Source organism: Rhinolophus ferrumequinum, chromosome 28 (assembly GCF_004115265.2).
Source record: "Rhinolophus ferrumequinum isolate MPI-CBG mRhiFer1 chromosome 28, mRhiFer1_v1.p, whole genome shotgun sequence".
NCBI classification, from domain to species: domain Eukaryota; kingdom Metazoa; phylum Chordata; class Mammalia; order Chiroptera; family Rhinolophidae; genus Rhinolophus; species Rhinolophus ferrumequinum.
Genome location: NC_046311.1, coordinates 13,662,583 through 13,687,144, shown reverse-complemented (window position 1 = coordinate 13,687,144; position 24,562 = coordinate 13,662,583). Strand labels below are relative to the sequence as shown.

Here is a 24,562-nt window from a genome sequence, read left to right as displayed (position 1 = left end):
CATAATAATTTTTATACGTACCGGGAAACCAAAATGTTTGTGTGGTTCACTTTATTGCAGTGGCCTGGAGCTGAACCCACAATGTCTCTGAGGTCGGCCTGTATGTTAAAGTGTCTGATTCAGTGGCATTTAGTGCAATATCTTGCAACCACCGCTGTTTAGTTCCAGAACAGGTTTATCACCCCGAAAGGAAACCCCGTGCTTCTTAAGCAGTCAGTCCTCCTTCTCTCCTCCCCCCAGACCCTTGAGTGACACGTCTGCTCTCTCTCTCTCTAGATTTGCCTGTTTTTATACATTTCATCTAAATGGAATCATGCAATACGCGACCTCGTGTGTCTGGCTTCTTTCACTTAGCATAACGTTTTCAGGTTCACCCATGTGACAGCATCTGTCAGTACTTCATTCCTTTTTATGGCTGAATAATAGTCCACTGAATGGATAGAACACTTTTTTTTTTTTTACATTTGACATTCAATATTATTTTTTTTATTTTTTATTTATTTTTATTATTTATTTTTATTTTTTTTTAATTTATTGGGGTGACAATTGTAAAATTACATAGATTTCAGGTGTGCAATTCTGTATCACATCATCCATAAATCACACTGTGTGTTCACCACCCAGAGTCAGCTCCCCTTCCATCACCATACATTTGATCCCCCTCACCCTCATCCCCCACCCTCCAACCCCCTTACCCTCTGGTAACCACCAAATTACGTTCCCCAGATTAATTTTTTTTTAATTCCTTCATCCATTGACAGACATTTGGGTTGTTTCTGTCTTTTGACTACTGTGAACAATGACGCTGCAGGTTTTAGTGTAGACACCTGTTTTCAGCTCTTTGGGGGTCTGTACCTAGGAGTGGAATCGCGGGGTCATATGGGTATTCCGTATTTGACTTTTGGGGAATCACAGACTCTTTTCCTGGGTGGTCGAACATTTTGCATTCCCAGCGACCGTGCATAAGGTTCTGCTTATGCTCAAGTAAGAAAGATTTAACAGCCCTGAAGCTTGGATGGTTTGGCCTCTGGGCTCATCTCTTACCCCGCTCAGGCCTGATCGCACAGGGACTGCCTTTGCACGGACGTGTGTTTGTTTGTGCCCTACCTTGTCACAAAGAAGGTGCAAGGCTGGCAGGACCGCTGAGTCCTGCCTCCACGCTGGAACGGGAGCTGTTCTGAGTTAAGACCTTTTTTATGTGTCTTCCTGTCCTCGATGGGTGGCACCCAGTGCAACACGGGACACACAGAACGCACTGGCTTGGGACTGGCCAGGTAGACTCAGCCTTTGGATGGATTGAAACACAGAGGCCCGTTTGGAAAAATATGATTCTGCTCTGAAAGGCTGTCCTGAGCTCCCTGGATACGGCCACCCGTTGTGGGTTCTGTGAAGAGAGTGAACGATGCAGTGGACATGCCATGCCATCCCGGTGGCCAGTGGCGGTGAGATTTTAGCAGACAAGGCACAGAGAACAAAGCCAGGCCCCAGTAGGGTTTTCCACGGAGGTGGCAGCCTGTCAGCCCCCTGTCGGGCTGCTGGATTTAGCACACAATGACAGGACACCCAGTTAAACTTGAATTTCAGATAGACGATGAATAGTTTTTTAGTGCAGGTGTGTTCCACGATATATGTGGACGTGGGGGTGAGGGGAGTGAGGGGAGGGTTTTCCTTCCCCCTCTCATTCTCAAGCCTGCCTGGAGAGTTTTAACAGACAGGCCCACTGGCTGATTTCCCCAGTGGCTCTTCATGATTCTTTTAAACCACAGATTGGCTTTGATAAGATCCAGCTGCCCGCATGGGGATAACTATTATAGGATAAATTCTTTAGCTAAGCTCCCATTGTCCAGGGAAGTAACACGGGAGTGACCTGAATCGTAAGAGGAACAGAAGAAAAACAATATTATCATTTTTCTGACGCCACCATGTCAGGGGACGGATGGAAGGGCTTGTGGAAGCTGATCCGGGTGCTAAGTCAGACCTTCATTCTGACCGTGATCCCGAGGGGTATGACCTCGGCTTGGCCCCGCGGGGAGCTCCCCTCGTGCAGCGGTCCCGGCTGACCCCTCGGTTGGATGGAGGAAGGCGTCTTTGTGGAATATCCGATCAGTAGGGATAACGGTGCCTTCATAAACACGGAACACGAAATGACTGCAGGGAAGGCTGTCACCTCACTGTCGCCTCAGACTTGGGATTTCTGTGACATGGAGTCATGTGTGAGAGGCAATAGGACAGTCCAGTGGGGAAATTGTGACATGCTGGGTCTTGAACTGATGACTCTGTCCCCAACGTGAGCTCGTCACCGTGTCACTAACATGCTTGTCACTCAGAAGGGCTTTGATGACAGGTGGCATGAGTGTGAGTGGGTGTGCACTTCCGGGCTGCTATCTCATGCCTAGCAATGTGGGTTATGTTGCCGTGTTTTCAGCGTAATCAAGTGGACAATATCAGAATTGACCCTTTAAAAAAATGCTAGCTTTAGTTTCACCAACTGCAGCCAAGATAGTTATTAGAACAATTCATTCAAATTAGAATATTTTTATTACAGGCCTGAACAGCTGTCCCCGGTGCGGGCAGGTCATGACGAGTCTGAGCCACACAATGGTGTTGTTCTCAGAGCCCCGTGGGGGTTTGGGGGTGTGGCCCTCTCTGGGGGTGTGGCCACGCTGATGGGTTCCAGCTGATGGCACTAGGGTTACAGAGAGAAGCACGTGACCCTTCTCTACCAATTGGCCGTGAGGACCGAGGTGGCCCTGGCCAGCCTTTTATTTTGAGAGGTGCCTGGCTGCTGTATCTTGGGGAGGGCATGAAAGGATTCCAATAACATCTTTGTCTGAGATGCCAGGAGCCCCAGGTCCACGTGGGCCTCTCAGCATGATAATTTCAGACACCGAGTCCCGTGATGCCCAGCCCCCAGCCCTCCCTGGAGATGAGAATTACAGCACCAGATGGGCCTTCCCGAGGAGACGCGGCACAGCCCACCCTCCAGCCTCTCTGAAAACAGCACTGCTGCTTGGCATGAGCTGTGGTTGTCATGGTGATGAGTGGTCGGAGGAAGTTAGAGAAGCTGTGGGGAGAAGTTGCCATTGGAAGCAGACGTGGTCACCACATACTGTGACCCCACACTGGGGTGTCCGACAGACGGACATGGGGGTGCTGGCATCCAGCCTAGCTGGGTCATGGGCCCCTGCCTGAAGCTGCACAGCCGCTGGCCAAGCCCTAACCCTGTGGGGCTGTGTCCCCCAAAAGGGACACCTCTTTGATTTGCCAGAGGCGCTGGGAAGAGTCTGTTTCCTTACACCTCTGTCCCTGGCTCGGCCAGAAACATCAGGTTAGCCCGAGCTGTGACATTCATCGAAGGGGTGTTGTCTCCATCCACTCAGGCTGCTGGAACAGAGCACCGCAGACTGGGCGGCTTACAAACAACACAAGCTCCTCTCTCACAGTCCTGGGGGCCGGAAGGCCACGATCGAGGTGCCGGGAGATCCAGAGTCTGGTGACGGCTCACTTCCTGGTTCCTAGACGCCCGCCATCTGCTCTGTGTCCTCACACGGCGGGAGGTTTAGGGAGCTCTCGGGTCTCTATCAGGGCACTAATCCCATGTGTGGGGGCTCCACCCACATGACCTCGTCGCATCACCTCCCAAAGGCCCCACCTCCTGCTGCCATCACTTTGGGGGTTAAGTTTCAACACATGAATTGGGGGGACACAGACATTCAGTTTATAGCACGTATGGAAGGTCCGTTTTCATGTGTCTGTCTGTTGGTTTGCTTCTCTGGGTGTTTGCAGATCACCAGAGCCCGTTCAGCTCCCAGAAGGCAGTGCAGGCCGTTAGGCAGTGACGTCCATGAACTCAGCCTAGGGAAGGTGCCCGGTTAGATATCTTTCAAACGAGAGGGTAAGATACTGACGTGCTCTGAGTGGACATAGCCAAGGGCCCAGACAACAGAGGGTGGTCGGGAGAAAGTCCTGAGTTAGTTTTCCTTACGGTGGATGGGAACAGCGCCTGAGGTGAGAACCCCTCTCGGATCCTTTGGGAGACGTTGCCTGGCGTGCCTCGGCCGTCGTGGGACGTGCAGAGCCAGGGGGGCATTGGGAAGCTACCTAGGAGTTCAGGAACAGACCTGGCCCAGTGGGACCCTTGCAGAAGTGGCCAGCCAGCCGGGCGCAGCCCTATAGGAAGGGACAGTGAGCTCAGCTTGGTCAGCACGGTCCAGTGGGGAGAGTCCCCAGGGGGACCAGCGCCCTCTCGTCTGGGGAAGGATGGGTTCAGCTACTAGGAGGGAGGGCTGTGACGGAGGGAGGCGCAAGCCAGCAGGCCCAGAGCCCAGCCTTGCGACATATTAGGACAGCGGGGTGAGGGCAGAGCCCACCTGCGTGGTTTGAGAGCTCCAGGTTCAGGGGTGGGACAGCCCTTTAGACTCCCAGCAGAGGGGGGCCAGGGACGAACCAGACATCTGACCTGCCGGGGCCTGAGCTGCGCCTCTGCACCCCTCCTCTCCAGGGAAGCCTCATTTCTTCCTGCAGCTTGAGCCCGTTTCCCTCAGGATGCGGCGAGATGTTTTTCTTCTTCCCCTGTGTACAAATCATCCCCCTCCTTAAAGCCTAGCCCGCGTTTCCACCTCCCGTCTGAGCCATCCAGCCCCACCCCCGCTGACACCACTGGGGTTTGTTGTCACGGAGGGACACACAGCTAATAGGAATCTGTTGCCTGTCTGGTGTCTCACACTCCTGCTTCCCGCAGTGCCAGGAGGGTCGCCCCAGGTCTGTTCAGTTTTCTCTTAGCTTCACTAGGGAGATTGAGTCAAGGGACATGATGGTGACAGTATGGGACAGGGAAGAGAAGTGGCAGGGACACCTTGCTGTGCCTCCTAAGCCTGTGGGAGCCGGGCCCTTGGTGCCTCTGCCCTCTCGCCTATAAAGCAGGAGTGGGAATATCCATCTCCATGCGGGAAGGGATGTTATAAATAATACACTTATTTATTCACAAATAAATATAAATACCTATGTATACTATGTATTTGTAATATAAATACAAATTTACTTATAAATGTGACTCATCATCGTCATCATCACATTGTTACTGTTTGATCGTTTATTTCCAGAAAGTTCTGGAACTTGACTTACGATGCTGGCGTACCAGAGCCCCCTTTGGGATTTGAAGGGTCATTTTAGCGTTACGGATCTGGCTTCTCTCGTCTGGATGGTACTAGGCAATAAAGAGAATGCAATGTACCTAAACTTTAAATCTTGTTAATTTGAAGTCAAAGAAATGTTGATTCGATGTCTTGGCATGTCCTTGGGGCATTTTATTTTCTCCAGTAGAAGATTGCCTAATTTGTATTAGCTAAAGAATTTAGAATTTGCATTAAATTAAGAATTTTTTTTTTTTTTAAATAAGACTTTAACCCTTGCATATGGTTGACGGGAATGTAAAATGGAGGTTCCTCAAAAAATTAAAAATAGAAATTACCACATGACCCAGCAATCCCACTTCCGGGGTGAAAACAGGGTATCAAAGATACATCTGTCCACCCATGTTCACTGCGGCTTTATTCACAACAGCCAAAAGGTGGAAGCGACCCACGTGTCCATCAAAGGAGGAGCAGATAATTAAAATATGGTCCATCCATACAGTGGAATATTATTCCACCTTAAAAGGAAGGGAATCCTGACACCTGCTACAATGCGGGGGAACCTGGAGGACGTTATACCAAGTGAAATAAGCTGGGCACAGAAGGACAAATCCTGTCTGATGCCACTTCTGTGAGCCCCCCTGAGGAGACAATTTGATGGAGACATGCTGGTGGCTACATGGGCTGGGGAGGTGGGCGTGGGACAGAGTCTCAGTCTGGGAAGACGAGTGAGAGGGGTTCCGGGCACGGATAGTGGCGATGGTTACACAGCAATGTGAGAGTACTTTAGTGCCACCGAGCCGTGCCCTTTAAAGTGGTTAAAATGGTAAATTGTATGTTATGAGTGTTTTACCACAATTAAAAGGAATCACGAATTAATGAAACTAGAAAATAAGATGCACATCACTTTTTAGAAGTGTAAAAGTGTACAGGTTCACTGCAGAAAAGTTTCACTGACGTCGCACACACACGGACACACGCGTTTTACAAAATTGTATTGCATCTCCAGTTTGGTGTCTTGTTTGTTTTTCTAACATATAAGAATCCCATCTTTACCTTTAACTTCCCGGTTCCAGGTTTGCAATGGTTTGGAGCAGCCGAGAAAGCAGCAGCGTTCCGATCTCAATGGACCCGTTGATAATAACAACGTCCCGGAGGTAATTTTTCCACGGATGAGGGTTCCTGGCTCGGGCCCGTGTTCGGGCTGCTGCCCTGTCGTGTCTGTTCGCCCTCCGTGATGTTCGCATCCCACCCAGTGCCTGCGGGCCCGGGGGGCCGGTAGAGCAAAGTGGGGTGTCCCGTAGCGGGACGATTTGAGGGTCACGGTCGTGGAGAAGGGAGGGCAGGCCCTCACCACGTGTGTTCACGTGTTGGTGAGGGCATGTGGGGGGGTGTCACTGGTGCGCCCTGCTTTGACTAAAACTCATTCTCCCCCATTACCTGACATGTTCTAAACCGGGGTTCCTCCCCCAGATAATGGGGGAGAATGAGTAGTGGCAGTGCTGGCATTTGGGGCCACATAATTCTTCGTTGTGGGGGGCCGTCCTTTGCGCAGTAGGATGGTTAGAAGTCCCTGGCCTCTACCCGCTAGATGCCAGCAGCATTCCCCCCACCCCCACCCCAAGTTGTAGCAACCAAAAATGTCGACAGACATGGCCAGACCTTCCCTTGGGGACAAAAATCATCCTGGTTGGGAACCACCGTTCTAAACCAACAACATGGTTTTAAAGAACAATCCCACGTAAACTAATACTGCCACAGTGGACGTTATTAAAATGAGGCCGGAAGCAAGAATTCCCCTTTGCCGGACGCCATAGTTTAGAGATGTTCTGATGTTGATGAAATCACTGTGGCCACCCCTGGAGTGGTGTCTTGTGTCCTTCGTGCCTGACCATCCTCACGCCTACCAGTTGGAGAACCACTGGGTTGTGGGGTCTCTCAGCTCCCTTTTAGCAGTGGCGTGTCAATCTGAGGGTCCCCAGGTTTCAGATGGTAGCCTTTTGTACCCACCCCGTAATTTATTTTTGGGGACATTTATGGAAGCAGGTTTTCCACTGGGAGTTAATTAGAGGTGCCCCATGGTGCCTGGGCGAGACTGGATTACTGTACGGAGCTGACAGCCGTCAGCCATGGTGTTTAGCGTGTCCCGTCCTGTGACTCACCTTAGCCTAGATCGGGTGGGCCACCTGCTTACAATTGTTACGTTTCTTTTTCTTTCCTTCGTATTTCCTAACAGACAAAGAAGGTGGCATCGTTTCCAAGCTTTGTGGCTGGTAAGTGACACCGAATTTTCTCTCTCAGGAGCCAGTTGCATTTTGATGTCAAAGCGTGTGGTGCTGTTCCTTTTGGTTTTCTCCTGCAAAGCTTGTTTAGAAAGCACAGCTCTCTAACAGGGCAGGATGCCTGCACGTTCATGCCCACATTGGGTGGGTGGGGTGGGGACCCACTCGATTGGGGAACGGTAGACCATCTCATCTCTTTACACCCTCAGTTACAGCCTCACACGACACTGATGACTGAATTAATAGATTGCAATGTGTCCGTACAAGCAGCTAATTGCGATCTGACACTTTTGATTGGGGTAGATATAATTGCCTCAAATTCAAGCTGTTGTTGTCTTTTCAGACTCTTCATTTTCCTTCAGTCTCCTGTCTTTTCTGAGGGGGTTAACGTGGCATTTCAGCATTCAGTAAAAACCCAAATGGGTCGGTCTCTTCTGTGTGGAGGTTTGGTGTGTGGGGGGGGCATGCGCTTGTCTCTAAAGTGCGTCTGGTAACCTTGGGGCTCCTTTACGAGGTACCCCAGCACCACAGCCTCTAAAGTGGGATCTTTCTCTTTGCCAGAGGGTGTTTCCTACCCTTGCTAATGTGTTATAATAAAGGGTGTGAATTTTATTAATTCTTATTAAAAGAATTAAAAGCTGCTAATTAATTTTTATGAATATTTATGGTAGCAAAGTAAGTTAATCTTCAGAAATAAATTACTTTAAACCTTTCTTACCCTGTTTTTATTGTTACCTTTATGACAGTGTGCTCTTGCATTCATTCTTTTTTTTAATTCCCATCCCTCCATTCCTCCCCCACCCACCCCCTTTGGCAACCATCAGCTTGTTCTCTATATCCATGGGTTTGTGTCTGTTTTGTTTATTCATTTGGTTTGTATTTTTAGATTCACATAAAAGTGAAATTGTATGGTATTTGTCTTTTCTCTGTCTGACTTATTTCACTCAGCATAATATCCTCTAGGTCCAACCATGTTGTCGCAAATGGTAAGATTTCATTCCTTTTTATGGCCGAGTAATATTCCATTGTGTATATACATACATATATATATATATATATATATATATATATATATATATGTATACACACACACACACACACACACACACATCACCTTTTCTTTATCCATTCATCTATTGATGGACATGTAGCTTGCTTCCATATCTTGGCTATCGTGAATAGTGTTGCAGTAAACATAGGAGTGCATGTATTTTTTCAAATTAGTGTTCTGGGTTTATCTGGATAAATACACAGAAGTGGAATTGCTGGGTCATAAGGTAGTTCTATTTGTAATTTTTTGAGGACTCTCCATACTGTTTCCCTAGTGGCTGCACCAGTTTACAATCCCACCAACAGTGCATGAGGGTCCCCTTTTCTCCACATCCTCACCAACACTTGTTTGTTGTTTTATTGACGATGGCCAGTCTGACAGGTGTCATGTCATATTTCATTACAGTTTTAATTTGCAATTCTCTGATGATTAGTGGCATTGAGCATCTTTTCATATGTCTATTGGCCATCTGTATGTCCTCTTTGGAGAAATGTCTGTTCAGGTCCTCTGCCCATTTTTAAATTGGATTGTTTGTTTTTTTGGTGTTGAGTTCTGGGAGTGTCTTATATATTTTGGGTATTAACCCCTTATCAAATATATCATTAGAGGACATGTTCTCCCATTTTGTTGATGGTTCCTTCGCTGTACAGAAACTTTTTAGTTTGATGTAGTTCCATTTGTTCATTTTTTCTTTTGTTTTCCTTGCCTGAGATGATATATCCAAAAAGATTCTGCTAAGAGAGACGTCAAAGTGCCTATATTTCCTCATCGGAGTTTTATGGTTTCAGGTCTTACACTTAAGTCTAATCCATTTTGAGTTTATTTTTGTTTGTGGTGTAAGAAGGGGGTCCACTTTCATTTTTTTCACGTGTCTCTGTCCAGTTTTCCCAACCCCACTTAATGAAGAGACTGTCTTTACCACGTTGTATGTACTTGCCTCTTTTCATAGATTCATTGACCACTTAAGTGAGGGTTTACTTCTGAGCTCTCCATTTAGTTCCATTGATCGATGTGTCTGTTTTTGTGTCAGTGCCATGCTGTTTTGATTATTGTAGCTTTGTAGTACACACCAAAATAACTTTTCTTTTTCACAAACAAAACAATACTTGATCTCGTTCTCAGTGCTCCATTTGCTTAGCGTGAGTAGGGATTAGACGTGTTTTCAGTTCTGAACGTTATTCACCGGTGGAAGTTTGTTATGATTTCTCTGAGTAGTGCTTGAAAGAGCCATAGGAATTAAAAATGAATTCTCCCTTGACAATCCACGTGGAACTTTTCCCGTTTCTGTCTGCATATCCCTCTCTGAGGTGGAAGCCACTGTTAGATTTCTTGTGATTCCTTCCGGAAACTTCCTGGCCATATACAAGCCTACATATAGACCATTTGCTTAAAATAGACGTTGCCCTGGCCACTTGGCTTATTCATTTCTTGGTAGATCATGGAGATGACAGCCATACAGCCCCCTGATTATTTAAGTGGCAGCACAGGATCCAGTGGCTTCACGTAGGATGGGATGTTATCAGCTTGCAGTCGGTGCAGCAGCGAGCGGCCGCGTGGATGTCTTTGTGCTCAGGGATCCTTTCAGAGAAGCGGTTCCCTCGTGAGGCAGGGTTACAGACCAGCAGCACGCTGCCTCGGTGCAGATGGCCTTCCCCAGAGGGGACAGGTTACACAGCATCTGAGAGCGGTGGCTCACCAGCCCTGTGCGCCAGCCAACTGTGTGGTTGTCACCCCCGGCTGAGGGGTGAGAGGCGGTGACTTGTTTGCTTCACATGTGCGCTCTCCATCCGAAGTGACGCCAAACACTGTTTCATGTTTAGAAGCCGTTTGTGTCTCTTTTCCTCTGCAGCGTCTCTTTCCTTTGCCTCTACTGGATTTTCGGTTTTTCTTATTGACTTGTACTACTCTTTACATATAAAGGAAATGAGCCTTTCGATTTATATTGCAAATGCTTTTCCCAGGTCACCATCGTCGTGTAATTTTTTTGTACCTTTTTCGCTTTGCTGAACCTCTTATATAGTCAAATGTCAAATTCATCTTTTTTCTTTGAGGTTCCTCAGTTTTTGAGATTAGTATAACCTTCACACCCCTAAGATTATTGTTTTAAATAAAGCTTTATTCTAGCATGCTTATGATTTTATTTTAAATTATTTAAATGTTTGATCTATCTGGAATTTCTTTTGGTATATGGATTAGAGGAAGAGTTACATGTTAAACATTTTATTCCACTAGCTAATGAGTTGCCAAACTGTTCAATGAATCTTTTCCTCACTGACTTGAAATGCTGCCTTTGTCATACACAAAATTGCCATGTGCACCCACGTCTGTTTCTGGATCTCTTCCGCTGATTTGCCCTTTTAAGTTCCAGAACTAGGCTTCTCTGTTTACCAGGGATTTACACTGCATTTTGTTCCCTGGTGTGGTCACTTCTTGTCCTGCGACCATTGTTCCTGTTCAGAAATTTCCCCGGTCCTTTTGTATATTTAGTTTTCCATAGAAACTTTAGAATCAGCTTATCTAGTTATACACTAACAGTTCCTGTTGGTATTTTTATGGTATTTTACTTAATTTAATGCATACCATGCATTAAATTTATCTATGTAGGGGTAAAGTGTCAGCTTTATAGTACAGAATCTTCTCATCACATCGCTTTACAATACAGAATCTTCTCATCACATCGGGACTTGTTTCCATTTATTTAAACTTGTTTATCTTCATGAATAAACTTTTATTCATGAAAATTCAGCACACATGTTGTTAGTTTATTCCTTGATGTTTGTTCCCTTTTATTGTTTTTGTAAATCTTTTGTTTCATTCTTTTTTCTCACTTGTTGCTATTTGTAGCTACAAAGAAAGCTATTGAGTTTTTTCATATATTAAATTTGAAATCACTGCCTTCATGAATTCTCTAATTTTTTAAATTGATTTTTAGTTGGTTTTCTTGGCCCCCAGTGAGCTCCTGGGTTTTGTTGGCATATAATCATACCCTTTCCAAATAAGAATGATTTTTGCCACTTCCTTTCTTGTTTTCTGTTATTGTTTTCTCTTGTCTAATTGGGTGGAGTAGAGTACAGGGAACAATGTAATGTATAATATACAATAGTGACATAAAAAATGGCACCTTTTGAAAGATCCATCCATTTAATTATTTTATCATAGAAAGTTACAAACATGTATACAAATAGAATAGTATAATGAACTTTGTGCTCCCCCAGCTTTAGTATGTACCCACTTGTGACTAGTGTTGACTTCGTCTACACCCCTATCCTCTCCAAATGATTCTAAAGCAAAATTTCAGACCTCACATACCGTCTTTAAATGTTTCAACTATGTAGCTCTAAAATACAGAGACTCTGTTTAAAAAAATTCATTCCAATACTTTCATTGGTCGTATCAAATTCATATCAATACTAAAATAAAATGATCGATTCTGCGTATCATGAACGCCAGTCAGTGCTTACATCTCCCCAGTGTGTAGTTGTGCTTGTGTGAAGGGCGTCTAGATAAGGGCCATACGTTGAGATCGGTTGACGTGTTTCCCGATTTTCTTATGTCTCTTGTTTCATCAGTTCTCCATCCATCTCTCTTTTTTCTCTCTTATAGTTGTGTTGTTATTGTTGATGTTGTAGAAGAATCTGTGTCATTTGTGCTACCGAGTCCCTTGCACGCTGGACGTTGCACCTTCGTGGTATTGTTGACCACGATCCTCTGTCCTCTGAGTCCTGGAAAATGTCTGGGTTTTAGGTAGAGAGGGACTTGAGCAGAATCCGTTTGGTTGTTTGGGGCCAAACACCTTCATAGATATTCTTGTGTCCTTCCATCAAAAGGCTCACGCTGTCTGTTTGTCTCTCTTTTTGTAGGATTAGCAGCCATTAAGGATCATTGTGTCGGTCCATTCATTGATTAGAGGTTGCAAAATGGTGGTATTCTAATTCCATCATTTCTTCTTCAGCTGGAATTCTTTAGCTGGAATTCTTCCATGCAAAGAAACTTTCCCTCACCGAGTATTTGGCTATGCTGAGTAGAGTTTGTATAGGAAAAGCAGGTTACGTGCTTGATATCTTCCCTTTATTTAAAAATTTTAAAATTAATGAGTTTCTCTAACAACCTCTGAAGATAACTGGTGGGGTTTCGTACACAATCACCCAGAAGTCTTGAGTTCAGTGTACGGCTGATGTTATCCGTAGTGACCGTAGTTTGGCTCTACTCTGCCCAGTGCTTGAGGCTGGTCCCCAAGTCCTGTCAGTGTGACCCCACAGTCTGATAGCCTCCTTGCTTCCTGGTATGACTAGCTATTTCAGGACCATCTTCACCATTTCTTGCTTCAAGACTAGACCAGTTATTTCTCCAAGCAGAGCCGGGCAGTCATAGAGACCATAAACTGCGCACCGTTGGGTGGTCATTGCGGCTGAGTTCGTCAGACGGGTAGGAAATTTATAGATGTGTGTAGGGAGGTGGCCCCCAGTGAGCACCTGGTATTTAGGACCTTGGGTAAGCCCCGCCCCTTGAGAGTAGGCTGGACTCACTGACTCGCTTCTAATGAATAAGAGTATGGCGGAAGGGGTGGGGATATCACTTCCAAGGTTAGGTTACAAAACGGCTGTGGCTTTTTTCTTGATCTCTCTTGCTTGCTTGGTCGCTCTGTAGGAAGCAAATTGCCATGTTGTGAGTGGCCCTGCCAGGTGCCCACATGGCGCAGGACTCATGTCTCTGGCCAGCAGCCTCATAAGTGATTTTGGAAGTGGGTCCTCCGGTGTTCTAAGAGGGCTGCAGCTCTGTGAGCCCCTGAGCCAGAGGCACCCAGCTCCCCAACCCACAGATATGGGGATAATACATTTGTCATGTTAATTAAGCTGCTAAATTGGGGGGTCATTTGTTATATATGAGGTCAGACAATTGAGTTTGCGAACTCATCTTAGAAATGGTACTCCATACCTCATTGCTGAATATCACTACGGTCACCTTTGAAGTACTCCCCTTGGGAAGCTATGCACTGATGTCAGTGCCTAGTCCACCCTTCAAAGCCATTTTGGAACTCTTTTTCTGGAATGGCCATCAGAGCTGTTGTTGTATTACACTTGGTGTCCTGAATGTCATCAAAATGTCTCCCTTTCAATATTTCCTTTATCTTTGGGTAGAGAAAGAAATCATTGGGGGCCAGATCAAGTGAGTAGGTAGGGTGTTCCAATACAGTGATTTGTTTACTGGCTAAAAACTCCCTCACAGACAGTGTGGTGTGAGCTGGTGCATTGTCGTGATGCAAGAGCCATGAATCGTTGGTGAAAAGTTCAGGTCGTTTTCGTCTAACTTTTTCACGCAGCCTTTTCAGCACTTCCAAATAGTAAAGTTGGTGAACTGTATGTCCAGTTGTTACAAATTTATAATGAATAATCCCTCTGATATCAAAAAAGTCATGCCTCGTATGTGTGTGTGGATGTGTGTGTGTATATAGTAAATATATATATATATATAGTGTGTGTATATATATTTAGTGTGTATATATATTTAGTAAATATATATAAAACTAAATAAACTGCATGCTTTTGAGGTAAAACGCATCGTGATTGGTACTGACACTTTGTCAAGACTGTGGGATTGTCACGTTTGCACCGTCTTTTTCCTATGCCCCAAACCCCTCATTTCTCATTTCTCCTGTTCCCCATTCTCCTAGTCCTCTCCGATTCCTCAACAGAATTCCTCATTTCTCCTGTCCCGCGGGTCATATGAGTGTCAGAACAGCCGTAGCAACGTCAGCAAGGCCATATGATGACAGACTCAGCTGGAGACTTTTTGGCAGTGACTTTTGTCTTTAGAGTTTCCCCCACGAGGACTGTCCCGTGGGAACTACTGTGTTTTCAGACGAATTCAGAATGGTGTGTCTCTGGGATCGTGTCACATGTGGGCACACCTTCAGATTCATTTTTCTTTTAATTCTTACGAATTTGCTTTTTGCATTTAATTTTATTGTATAATTATGGAAAATCCATGGCTCCAATGTGAAATATACAAAACAGAGCGTATGCGAAGACGTCTGGCATCTTCCCTAGGACCGATTTCTGACATCTCGTGTCCTTTTATTACAGACATCCCTTCCGCTTTCTTAGGTAAATGCTAATGAGCTAGACGCCCTCTTCTCCACCTTGCTTTTTTCACGTACAGCTAACTCCTGGAGATGATGCCAAAATTCCCCACTGCACAGGGCGCTCTGCACTGTCCCCAGACCTCCACTGGCTGCCTTTGCAGGAAGACTGCGGTGGTTTCCAGTGTTCTCGCTATTACAGATGCGCTGCAGTCCATGCTCTCCAGGGTCCCCTCCCCACGGAGCAGCAGCTTCCTCTCTCCAGTCCTGTGGGTAGAACGTCCAGAGGGAATCCAGCCTGTCGCTGTCTCCCAGGCCCCCTCGTCACCCTGGCCCACACCATCATCACCACTTACTCGCTAGGACCACTGCAGTAGCCTCCCAGCTGCTCTCCCTTCTGCCTCTCTGCGGCCAGAGTCACTTTCTAAAGGCAGAGTGGCTGGGCCCTTCCCGGCAGTGACAGTCCAGGCTGTGGCCCCAGAGTGCTCACATCTGGCTCACGCTTTCTCTGTAACCTTGGCCTGTCCCCCCTTCTGGCTCCCCCCGTACCCAGGCAGTTGGCATAGTTTGTAGTTCTCAGGTGCTATACTCCCTGCTACCCCAGGGCCTTTGCACCTGCTCCTGCCTCTGCCTGGAAAGCTCTCTTCTCCTTTCCCTCGATGGCTTGTTGATTCCTTTTCATCCTTCCGACCTCAGCTCAAAGGGCAGCTGCCCCCAGGTTCCTCCCAAGGGCAGACTCCCCTGTTGCTTCTTCCTTGGAACTGTGCCTTTCATGACATTTGCTGTGGGCCACCCTGATGCATTCATTTTGTGACTGTGGGACTGACGTCAGCCTGTGAGCTCCGTATTGTCTGTCACAGCGCAGGTCCTTCTGTGTGTGTGTGGGGGGAGGGTGCCCAGAAACGCTTACTGAGCTCCTGAACTGGTGATGGTAATCCTGGCAAAGTCGTGTGACTCGATGTGGACTGTCCGTATTTGTCAAGTTGGGATGCTGAGGTCTGCTGTGTGGGGTTGTTGAGGCCTGGGGGGAAGGACTCCCTAGTTGCAGAGACCTGGGTGTAATGGGGGGGCTGTACCCCAAGGCCCTCTGGAAGCACACCCACATTCCCGGCCGCCCCTCCAAGCACAGGCCTGAGTTCGTGAGACCACACGGGCAGCCGGTCATCGGAAGGCTCTGCCCACCGCCCCTCTCAGAAGGGTTCCCCCGGATGTAGCAGGGACGAGCGCCAAGGCATGGTTCTGGGGACCTCCCAGCCCTTCCCTGCTCAGAGAGGTCGGCAGGGCCTCGGGCTCTCCAACGGGGGTTTCAGACAAAGGCTTCCTTCAGCAGGAAGAACCTGGGGTGCCTTATTCTCCTTGTCCCAGCTGTCCAGACACGTTCTGCAGACACTTGTGTAAGTGTAATGTACGTCATAAAAAGGAGAAAGCACTCTTTGGGGAGACAGGATCTCTTTTAATCCACCATCTTGATTGTTTTTCCTTCTGTCTCTCGCTGGTGGTCTCAGCGTAGGGTCAGTTCAAGAGTTGACCCCAAAAGAACAATTTATAATCAAACATGCAGGGCCAGCTCTTTTGGGGTTGTGAGGAAGCTGTTTGGTTGGAGTGCTGCATTTCATGAGTGGGGTTGAGAGTCTGTCTATGAAACTGAACTCATCCCCCACTGGCCACTCTTCTCTGCTTCCAGGTTTTGTTCCCTGATGTGTGTGACTGGCAGGCAGGGTGCTGGGGGCACCCTTGCACCTACTGTTTCCTATTTGACCAGAGCCCCTGGCGGAGGAGCCCATCGGTCATTTGTAGCAAAGGCCTGAATCCTTTGTTGGCCTCTCCCCAGGGAGCAGACGTCCAATGGGTGTGGGTGGGTCCCCACTGCCTGGGACGAGGCACCCTTCACACAGGAGTCTGCGCCCCCAGGTGGGGTCCCTCCAGGGGGAGATGGGGCCAGGCTCGAATCCATCTGCTCAAGGATATGAATTGAAACAGGACCATGAACCTCAGAAAGGTCCGCTGAGCTGACCAGGTTCTGGCCAGAGGAGAGTTCAAAGATGCAGCTTCGGAAGGTGGGATTTGATTCAGAAGAGGCCTCTCCCCTACCCCAGAGATGGGGGTCCAGGGGGTGTCATGCAACCCCACCCCCACCCCTCCCTAAGCCCCCACCCGTCTTCACCCCACCCCCACCCCATGCCCCATGGATAGGACGGGAGGACACTTTTCCAGGACCAGGCCCTGGGTGCTGGCTGAGGATGTGGGGCGGACCGTGACTCCAACACTTCCTGCGCTTCCTGCAGAGGAAAGTGACGCCATCTACTGGTCGTAGTGGTCACTGCAGGGAGGCAAGCGACTAGCCCCATTGTAGGCGACTCTAGGCAAATGACAGACATTGGGATCCATACTCGCTGGAGAGGACTAAGCCCTGAAGGGAAGAGGGCTCAGTCAGAAGATCCACGGGGCGGGGTGCAGGGTGCTGCCTTGTGATTGACACAAGTTCTCTCTGTTGGGAGTGGCTTCTGCCTCCCCCAGCTGATAACAGGCCCCAATATACCCACGTGTGGACCATGGCTGCTGATGGATAGACAAGGAGGGGTTCCTCCCTACGGTGTGCGTGTGTGTGCATGGGTGTGTGTGCGTGAGTTCATGCGTGTGTGTGCGTGTGTGCATGGGTGTGCATGGATGTGTGCGTGTGTGCATGTGTGTGTGTGCGTGTGTGCATGGGTGTGCATGGATGTGTGCGTGTGTGCATGCATGTATGTGTGTGTGCGTGTGTGCATGGGTGTGCATGGATGTGTGCGTGTGTGCATGTGTGTGTGCGTGTGTGCATGTGTGTGTGCGTGTGTGCATGGGTGTGCATGGATGTGTGCGTGTGTGCATGCGTGTGTGCATGTGTGTGCATGGGTGTGCATGGATGTGTGCGTGTGTGCATGCATGTATGTGTATGTGTGTGCGTGTGTGCATGGGTGTGCATGGATGTGTGCGTGTGTGCATGTGTGTGTGCGCGCGTGTGCATGTGTGTGTGCGCGTGTGTGCATGGGTGTGCATGGATGTGTGCGTGTGTGCATGCGTGTGTGTGCATGTGTGTGCATGGGTGTGCATGGATGTGTGTGCGTGTGTGCATGCATGTATGTGTATGTGTGTGCGTGTGTGCGTGTGTGCATGGATGTGTGCGTGTGTGCGTGTGTGCACTACATTAAGTCCTCACTTAACTTCGTCCATAGGTCCTGCAACTTTTAAGCAAAATGACATATAATGAACCCAGTTTTCTCACCGGTAATGGATATAAACAAGAGTTAGGTCCCTCTGGCATCCCGTCAATGTTATAACGAAACGATGTTGAATAAAAGGGCGGAATTTGACGATCCGCTGGACGGATTCCCAACCCACCCTGGCTTCACTGATGCCGAATCTCTGGGGGGGGTTCCGGGACTCTCGGGCTTGCTGGGCTCTGTGGGGACTCGGCACAAATGACTTCAGCTTCAGATGTTCTAAGGGACCTGCCACCTCCCACAGCCCCGTCGGGCACGGGGTTTAAAAGAGGTCCCTACCACTTAGTACCGGGAGCCGGGAGGGCTGGGTGGTGGCAGTGGTGCTGCCCGCCCTCCGGATGTGGCCAACTTGGGCTCTGGGCCTCGCTGTCACTTAAGGTCAGCATTTCTGTGGTGTCCCTTTGCCCTCCGCGCCTTAGTACCCTGTCTGCCTGCCCACGGGCCCAGTGAGCACATGAACTGCCCTTGGGCACTGCCACCTGTCACTGCTGTGGCCTCACTCACCTGGCACCTGACGCCCTGCCTTGTCACATGCCACAATTTGTCTTTGGAGCTAGATGCAAATAAAAGCTAAGCATTCACCACTTAATGCCTTATATTTTATATGCTTTTAGCATTTATGAAACTCATACTAGTAATCTTTGCGAAAACTCTGTTGAGATAAAAATCAGGAATCCCCGTCCCCCCTGCATTTTGCTGGTGAGGAAGTTGAGGTCCCCAAATTAGATGGCCCTCCCAAGGGCACCAGCCTGTCCAGCCCGGCTGGTGTCAAGCCCATCTCACTCCAGGTCTCTGGATCCCCAGGCCTGCCACTGTGACCCTGGAGAGCTGTCCCTGCCTCCCTCAAACGTCTGGGGGCTGCTGGGGGAGGCTGTCAGGGTCAGTGGGGAGAAAAGGGGGTCCCCGGGACAGTACCATCCGGAGGTGGCTGGTCTGGGGTAGGGACCTGCCCGGGCCCTTTATCATCACGTGAGGAGCCTTTCAATGTCACAGTACTTGGCCTTGCTCCTAAGACTGCACGGAACTGGCGTTAGTACAGGAGCTGCGGCTCCCACGTAAAGAAGACATAGTTGCCACGTGGCATCTGTGACTTCCCAGCGCCTGGGTTGATCTGCAGCAGACAGCTTCCAGCTAAGGGACACAGGCTGCGGTCGGTTCTGGAGCTTTCGCTTAAGGTCCGCAGAGCTGAGGTTTGTGCAGAACCTGGGAGGGAAGCCCAGGTTCCCTCCCAGGCAGCCGTGGCTCTGTGTGCCATTTCTCCAGTGGTGCAAGGGGGACTAAAGTCACAGACAGTGGTTCAGAAGAGTTGCCTGGATCCAGTGTCGGCCTGGGGCTGTCATTACTCAGGTGACAATCATTCACTGCGCAGCCTGGGGTGGGGACGCCCCTGATTTTGTAGCTTAAGCTTTCCTGGCCCACAGCCGGTTATGTACATATAGTCTCTGGTCATTTTTGTACTGCAAATCAGAGGTGACTAGGTGTCTAGAGACGTCAAAGCCTGAGACATGTCCCGTCTGGCCCCACACAGGAAAGGTTTGCTGACACCTCGCTGCCTATCCAGTAGGGAGCCACTGGCCAATGTGGCTATTTATGTGTAAATTATTAAAATCGCATAAATTGTGTTCTTTTTTTAAGATCCTGTGCCATTCTCTCTCTCTTTTTTTTATTGGGGAATATTGGGGGACAGTGTGTTTCTCCAGGTCCCATCAGCTCCAAGTCATTGTCCTTCAATCTAGTTGTGGAGGGAGCAGCACAGCTCCAAGTCCAGTCACAGTTTTCAATCTTTAGTTGCAGGGGGTGCAGCCCACCATCCCATGTGGGAATCGAACCAGCAACTCTGTTGTTGAGAGCCCGAGCTCGAACCAACTGAGCCATCCGGCCGCCCCAAGATCGCATAAAATTTTAGAAGTCAGTTCTTTGGTTGCACTCGCCACAGTTCGAGTACTCAAAGCCACGCGTGGCTAGTGGTCCCTGTATTGGGTAACACAAAATTAGAACATTCCGGATCGTGGCAGAAAGTTCTGGGGACGGCCCTGGTCTAGAGGCAGCAGGTGGGACCAGGGCCATGTTTGGCGTGGACCTGGGGTGTAGTGGGTGTGGGGTTCCAAACAGGCTCCCACGAGGGCTGCAGGCGAGCAGGAGCCCCACGGCACAGAGCGGAGGTGAGGCCCGAGAAGAATGGGAGGGCAACAGGCAGGTTCTGTCACCATCCCGAATTCCAGAAGGCTTGGAAGTGCTGCCATGTTTGGGACAGGGAGTGTCAGGGAACTGCAGCACGTGGCTGTCACTTTGGAGGCTGAGCTGCCTCTAGGGTCAGCTGCCTGGGTCGCGGAATTGCCCTCCTGACACAGTTTGTGTGGTGTTTTTCTGGTGCGAGTGTTGATTTTGTGGAGCTACGAGTGTTGCTTTTGTGGAGCTACGTGCACCGTGCCCCGAGGGGTAACAGGAAGTGGGCTGTCTTCCCCTCTGGCTGCCACCTTCCCCTTTGTCTGCTGTCCCTGCTGCCCTGTTCTTGCGCCTTCCAGGGAGATGCTGACTGGGCCCCCCTTCAGTTCCAGGGCCCTGCGAGCCGGAGGACCTCATCGATGGCATCATCTTCGCTGCCAACTACCTGGGGTCCACCCAGCTGCTCTCAGAGCGGAACCCTTCCAAGAACATCAGGATGATGCAAGCGCAGGAGGCCGTCAGCCGGGTCAAGGTAGGGGTGAGCTCGGGAGGGGCGCTCTGCAGAGGGCAGGCGCCGGGGGCCGGGCACAGCTCTGACCCCACGGCCATCGGCAGGGACAGTGGGAATGGCCGTGGCCCCGGTGAGGCCGAGGGAGACTTTGGCCTTGGGTGCTGGGGCCACAGGGACAGCTTCCTCCTTCCTAAGGAACCGCCACTGGGCCACCTGGAAACACGACTGGGGAGAAAGGCCAGTCATGAAATGTGTTAGCGTGTCGTCTCATATCCCAGCCCCACAGCACGTGCGCTTCAGCGCCACTCAGAGTCCTTGCAGAAGGGGAAACAGAGTCACGTTGTATTTCAGTTCGTGACTCAAGGAGAACTCGGACATCCTTGCCGTTCTGGGTGCTGGTGGCATCGCTTGGTTTGGAATGGAGGTGGGGCTGGGTGGTCTAGTGCTGTCCCCTGGGGACAGTGACAGTGCCAGCCCCCTCCTGTGTCCTCACTGGACACTGAGGGAAGGGAGGCCGCGCATGAGCCCGCCATGGGGGTCAGGAGAAGAGAAGGAACCATGGCCCTGCCTGCTGGTGCCACTTGGCGGAGGCCCCAGGCCCTGCCGCCCGAGACCCCAGTGTGCTGCGCTGCCCGGGAGCCTGGCGCCCTTCTGCCGGCCGATTGCATCTCTCCCGACCTCAGTCTTGCCCTCATAGATCCGGGTGGGTGTCAGGAATTTCCAGCACGTGGGGGACACATGTGGCCCACCGAGGTGCTGGCTGCCTGCCTGTCCCCTGGGCCCACGGTCTCAGTCCTGGGGTGTTGACCACAAGACTGAAATAACCGCCACGCCTTCCTCCCCGTGGCGCCCGTCCACCTGTTTTTCTTTTCTCTTCCACGCTGCTCAGAGGATGCAGAAGGCTGCCAAAGTCAAGAAAAACGCGGTGTGTAGTGCAGGACCGTGGCGTTTGCTTGCGTTGCTGTGGCTCGTTCTGTACCGCGGCGGGGGAGGGGCCATTCCACTAGGGACACACGTCATCAAGTGACAATGGTCTTTCCCTCTTCCCTTGGTGGGTAAATGCTAGATGTCTGAATGAAACCACAGTCACGTCTCTTTTGTGAACCGCCCACTTACAGAAGAATTTAATCATTGCCGCCTTTTGCATTTCCGTTTTAGAGGCTGTGCGCCAGAACGTGCTAGAACACGGTCAGGGCTGTGATACTGCTGTTTTACGTAGATGTTTTTAAAGGCGACACTTGATACACGACCGTGCGATGCATTTAGTGCCAAGGCTGCCTGTTGAGAAGTGACGAATCGTTCTGATATGTACAGACTCGTTGAGGTTAACTTACTAAATCTGGCCGGTGAGAGGTTCGGTTTACCCATCAGGTGCCCTCTCTGTTGAAAAGTTCCTGGAGCATGGGCAGACTTCCAAAAATTGGGTTGACCTTCCATCCTTTGTCAACCTGGTCGTTTAGATAATGCTGGAACTTTCTAACTACCCTCCTGATACACGAAATACCAAATGCCCGAGGTCGGGAGGTACCAGCTGGCACTGGCTTGTAACTTAAACCCCAAGAGGTCTGTCTAGTTCTCCATCCCTGCCTGGGACACCGTTTTCTGGGGATGTGGCCAGAGGACCCTGTCTGGGGCTCCTTTCCCCCCGTGGTGACACTTTTCTCCCTGTGACATTTGCTCTTGGCCCAGCGACCTCTCCTTTGATTCCTTCAGACCTGCAGTTGGGGTGTACCTCTCCCAAAGAAGAGGGGCCCCTCGCCCACAATCACCCAGCACGCCCCTGAGCTGCCCAGGCAGCTGGAGGGGCAGCGGGAGCACGGCCGTCACTGTGGACGGCTGCCTGGAGCAGACGCAGCTCGGAGCAGCCGCAGTGCTGGCCAGGCCCAGCCGATGACCTCCACGAGGGGCTGGGGTTCCTGCCAGGCAGTGAGATGCTCCAGATCCTTGCCGGGGACCCCTTTTCTGGTCTGCACACAGCTGGCCAGGTACATAATGATGGGAGCTGCGCCGTGAGCCGGGGACCCAGGAGTGAGCAGCGTCCCTGGCCGAGAGCCACCCGCCTGCAGACTCACTGGCGACAGGAGGCTCAGGGCTCCCATCCACAGATGTGTGTCCCCCAATGTCTAGTGTCCCTCTATAGATCCATGCTATCAACGCTCCGCCTTCTCCCAGCAGAGAGCATGATGGGATGACCTTTCCCATTCCCTGTTATTGGCCAGGTTTCAGCGTCATCCATTTGGCCCCTGCCTGAGCCCAGCCACCTCCCAGTTTGCCCCTCTCCTCTGATGGGGTGTATCATGGCGCTGGCATTTCCTCCAAAATCGTCACGAAAACTAAAAAGACACAGTCCACCTGCAACTTTTCTATTTTACTTCTGTCCCGACCTACTTTTTAGCAAGAGGGTTTTGAGCGACAACCCTAGAATATAACCTTTAAAGGTGTCTGGCTGTAGAATATAACCCAATTTTTAAAAACAAGGGCAAGTAGTTCTTCCACAATCCTGCAAACTATTTTCAGCTGGAATATTTTGGACTCTGTTCTCTTTGTAATCAGTTAAAAGCAGTTGTCACCACCACCATGGGCCGAAAGCCCCAAAGAGCTTTCCCTTGAAAATTCAGCAAAAATACAGATTTATCATCGGGGCCTTCCCTGTGACTCAGAATTCTTGAGGAATTGTCAACAGGGTCACTTTTGATTTCAGATTTTCTAGCGAGGAATTAAATCAGTTTCTGCTCTTTTGAAATGGAAGATACAGCACCGTGAGCTCCCGAGTGGCCACGAAGAATTATTTACCTCAGTGGGGAAACCAGAAGAAGTCGTGTTTCATTGCCACTGTGCAGTACTAATAAGTATTCCCTCAGATGGAAGACCCAATGCAAGGCTGTCCTGGTTTGGGGCAGACCCTGAGTAGTTCACTCAGAACATTCCAGAACATTCCATGCACACGAGTAACGACCATAGGATGAGCGTACTCTAGGTGACAAAACAGCGGCATTTGTGTGATGGGTTCTACTATGTCCCTGTGAGGGCCATACTCAGTCCAGCCCGGGTCTTGCTTCCCTCACGGTTTTTGGAAGATGGGGACTAAGCCTGGGGAGGGGTTGACTTTAAATCAGAAGAAAACGCTGACGTTTGCATCCAACTTCTTTGAAAATTTCTTCCCCATTTCCTGGGCGTGCTTAGAACCCCAAATCTAGGAAATACAGCCCAGGGACACAGGCCCTGTTCCGTCGCCGAATTTGATGAGGGTTGGCAGGCAGGTAGATCCGACAGCTCTTTGGAAGTGGTGACACAAACCCCCAGGCGCGGCCCTCCCTCCCTCTGTGCTCAGTCTCCCGGAAGCCACTCCCGCCCTCCTTCGCTGCAAACTGGCTTCAGGACTCACTCAGCTGCAGATTGCACTGGGGGGCACACATTTAGGTTTCCGATGGCTGCTCCGTGCCGGAGTCACAACACCCCCAGGGGTGTTCTGGGCTGTTAGTAATACGGTCAGGCCTTTGTTCACGTTAGTTAGTTTGATTTGTAACAGTGTCCACTGCCCTTCCTTAGAATTCTGAGGGGGACGCCCAGACCCTGACCGAAGTGGATCTCTTCATCTCCACCCAGAGGATCAAGGTGCTAAATGCGGACACACAGGTGAGCCCTTGAAGAGTTGTGTAAACTCGTGTGGACGAACTCCTGACTTTCCACTGCAGGGACCAGGGGACAAGGGAGTGGCAGTGGGCACCACGAGCGTCTCTTGGGCCAAGCAGGAGGGAGGAGAACCAGTGCCAGGGGGTTGGGTCAGGAGGTGCCGTGAGCTGTGGGCTGGCTGCCCGCTCAGGTGTTCAGGTGACCTGTCAGGGCGTGGGCAGCTGTCAGTAGTTTGCGAGCTCGTTCTGACGCACCGTGCAGGCTGCCCTGGAAGGGAGAGTTGTGGCAGGAACCTGGTTTGACTGGCAAGTGAAACATGTTGTCTGACGGGCGGATGGGGGGAACCAGGACAGGACAGGACAGGACAGAGGCCGGCGGCCATGGGGGTGAGCCGCCTCTGTCTGTGAGGAAGATGGCTGTGCCCTTGACATGACCTGGGAACAGGGGCAGA

The 24,562-nt window shown here is 50.0% G+C and overlaps 1 protein-coding gene across 5 annotated transcripts in view; it reads left to right on the top strand.

Annotated features, from left to right (window-relative positions):
* APBA2 (amyloid beta precursor protein binding family A member 2) overlaps positions 1-24,562 on the top strand; it is a 156,579-nt gene that overhangs the window by 117,436 nt on the left and 14,581 nt on the right. For 4 of the 5 annotated variants that reach the window (XM_033100243.1, XM_033100244.1, XM_033100241.1 and 1 more), the window contains 5 exons: positions 6,209-6,289; positions 7,369-7,405; positions 20,354-20,499; positions 21,368-21,403; positions 24,028-24,114. In XM_033100243.1, the coding sequence (XP_032956134.1) occupies positions 6,209-6,289; positions 7,369-7,405; positions 20,354-20,499; positions 21,368-21,403; positions 24,028-24,114 (387 nt within the window). The remainder of the gene's footprint in view (positions 1-6,208; positions 6,290-7,368; positions 7,406-20,353; positions 20,500-21,367; positions 21,404-24,027; positions 24,115-24,562) is intronic. The other variant, XM_033100246.1, reaches the window with a different exon arrangement.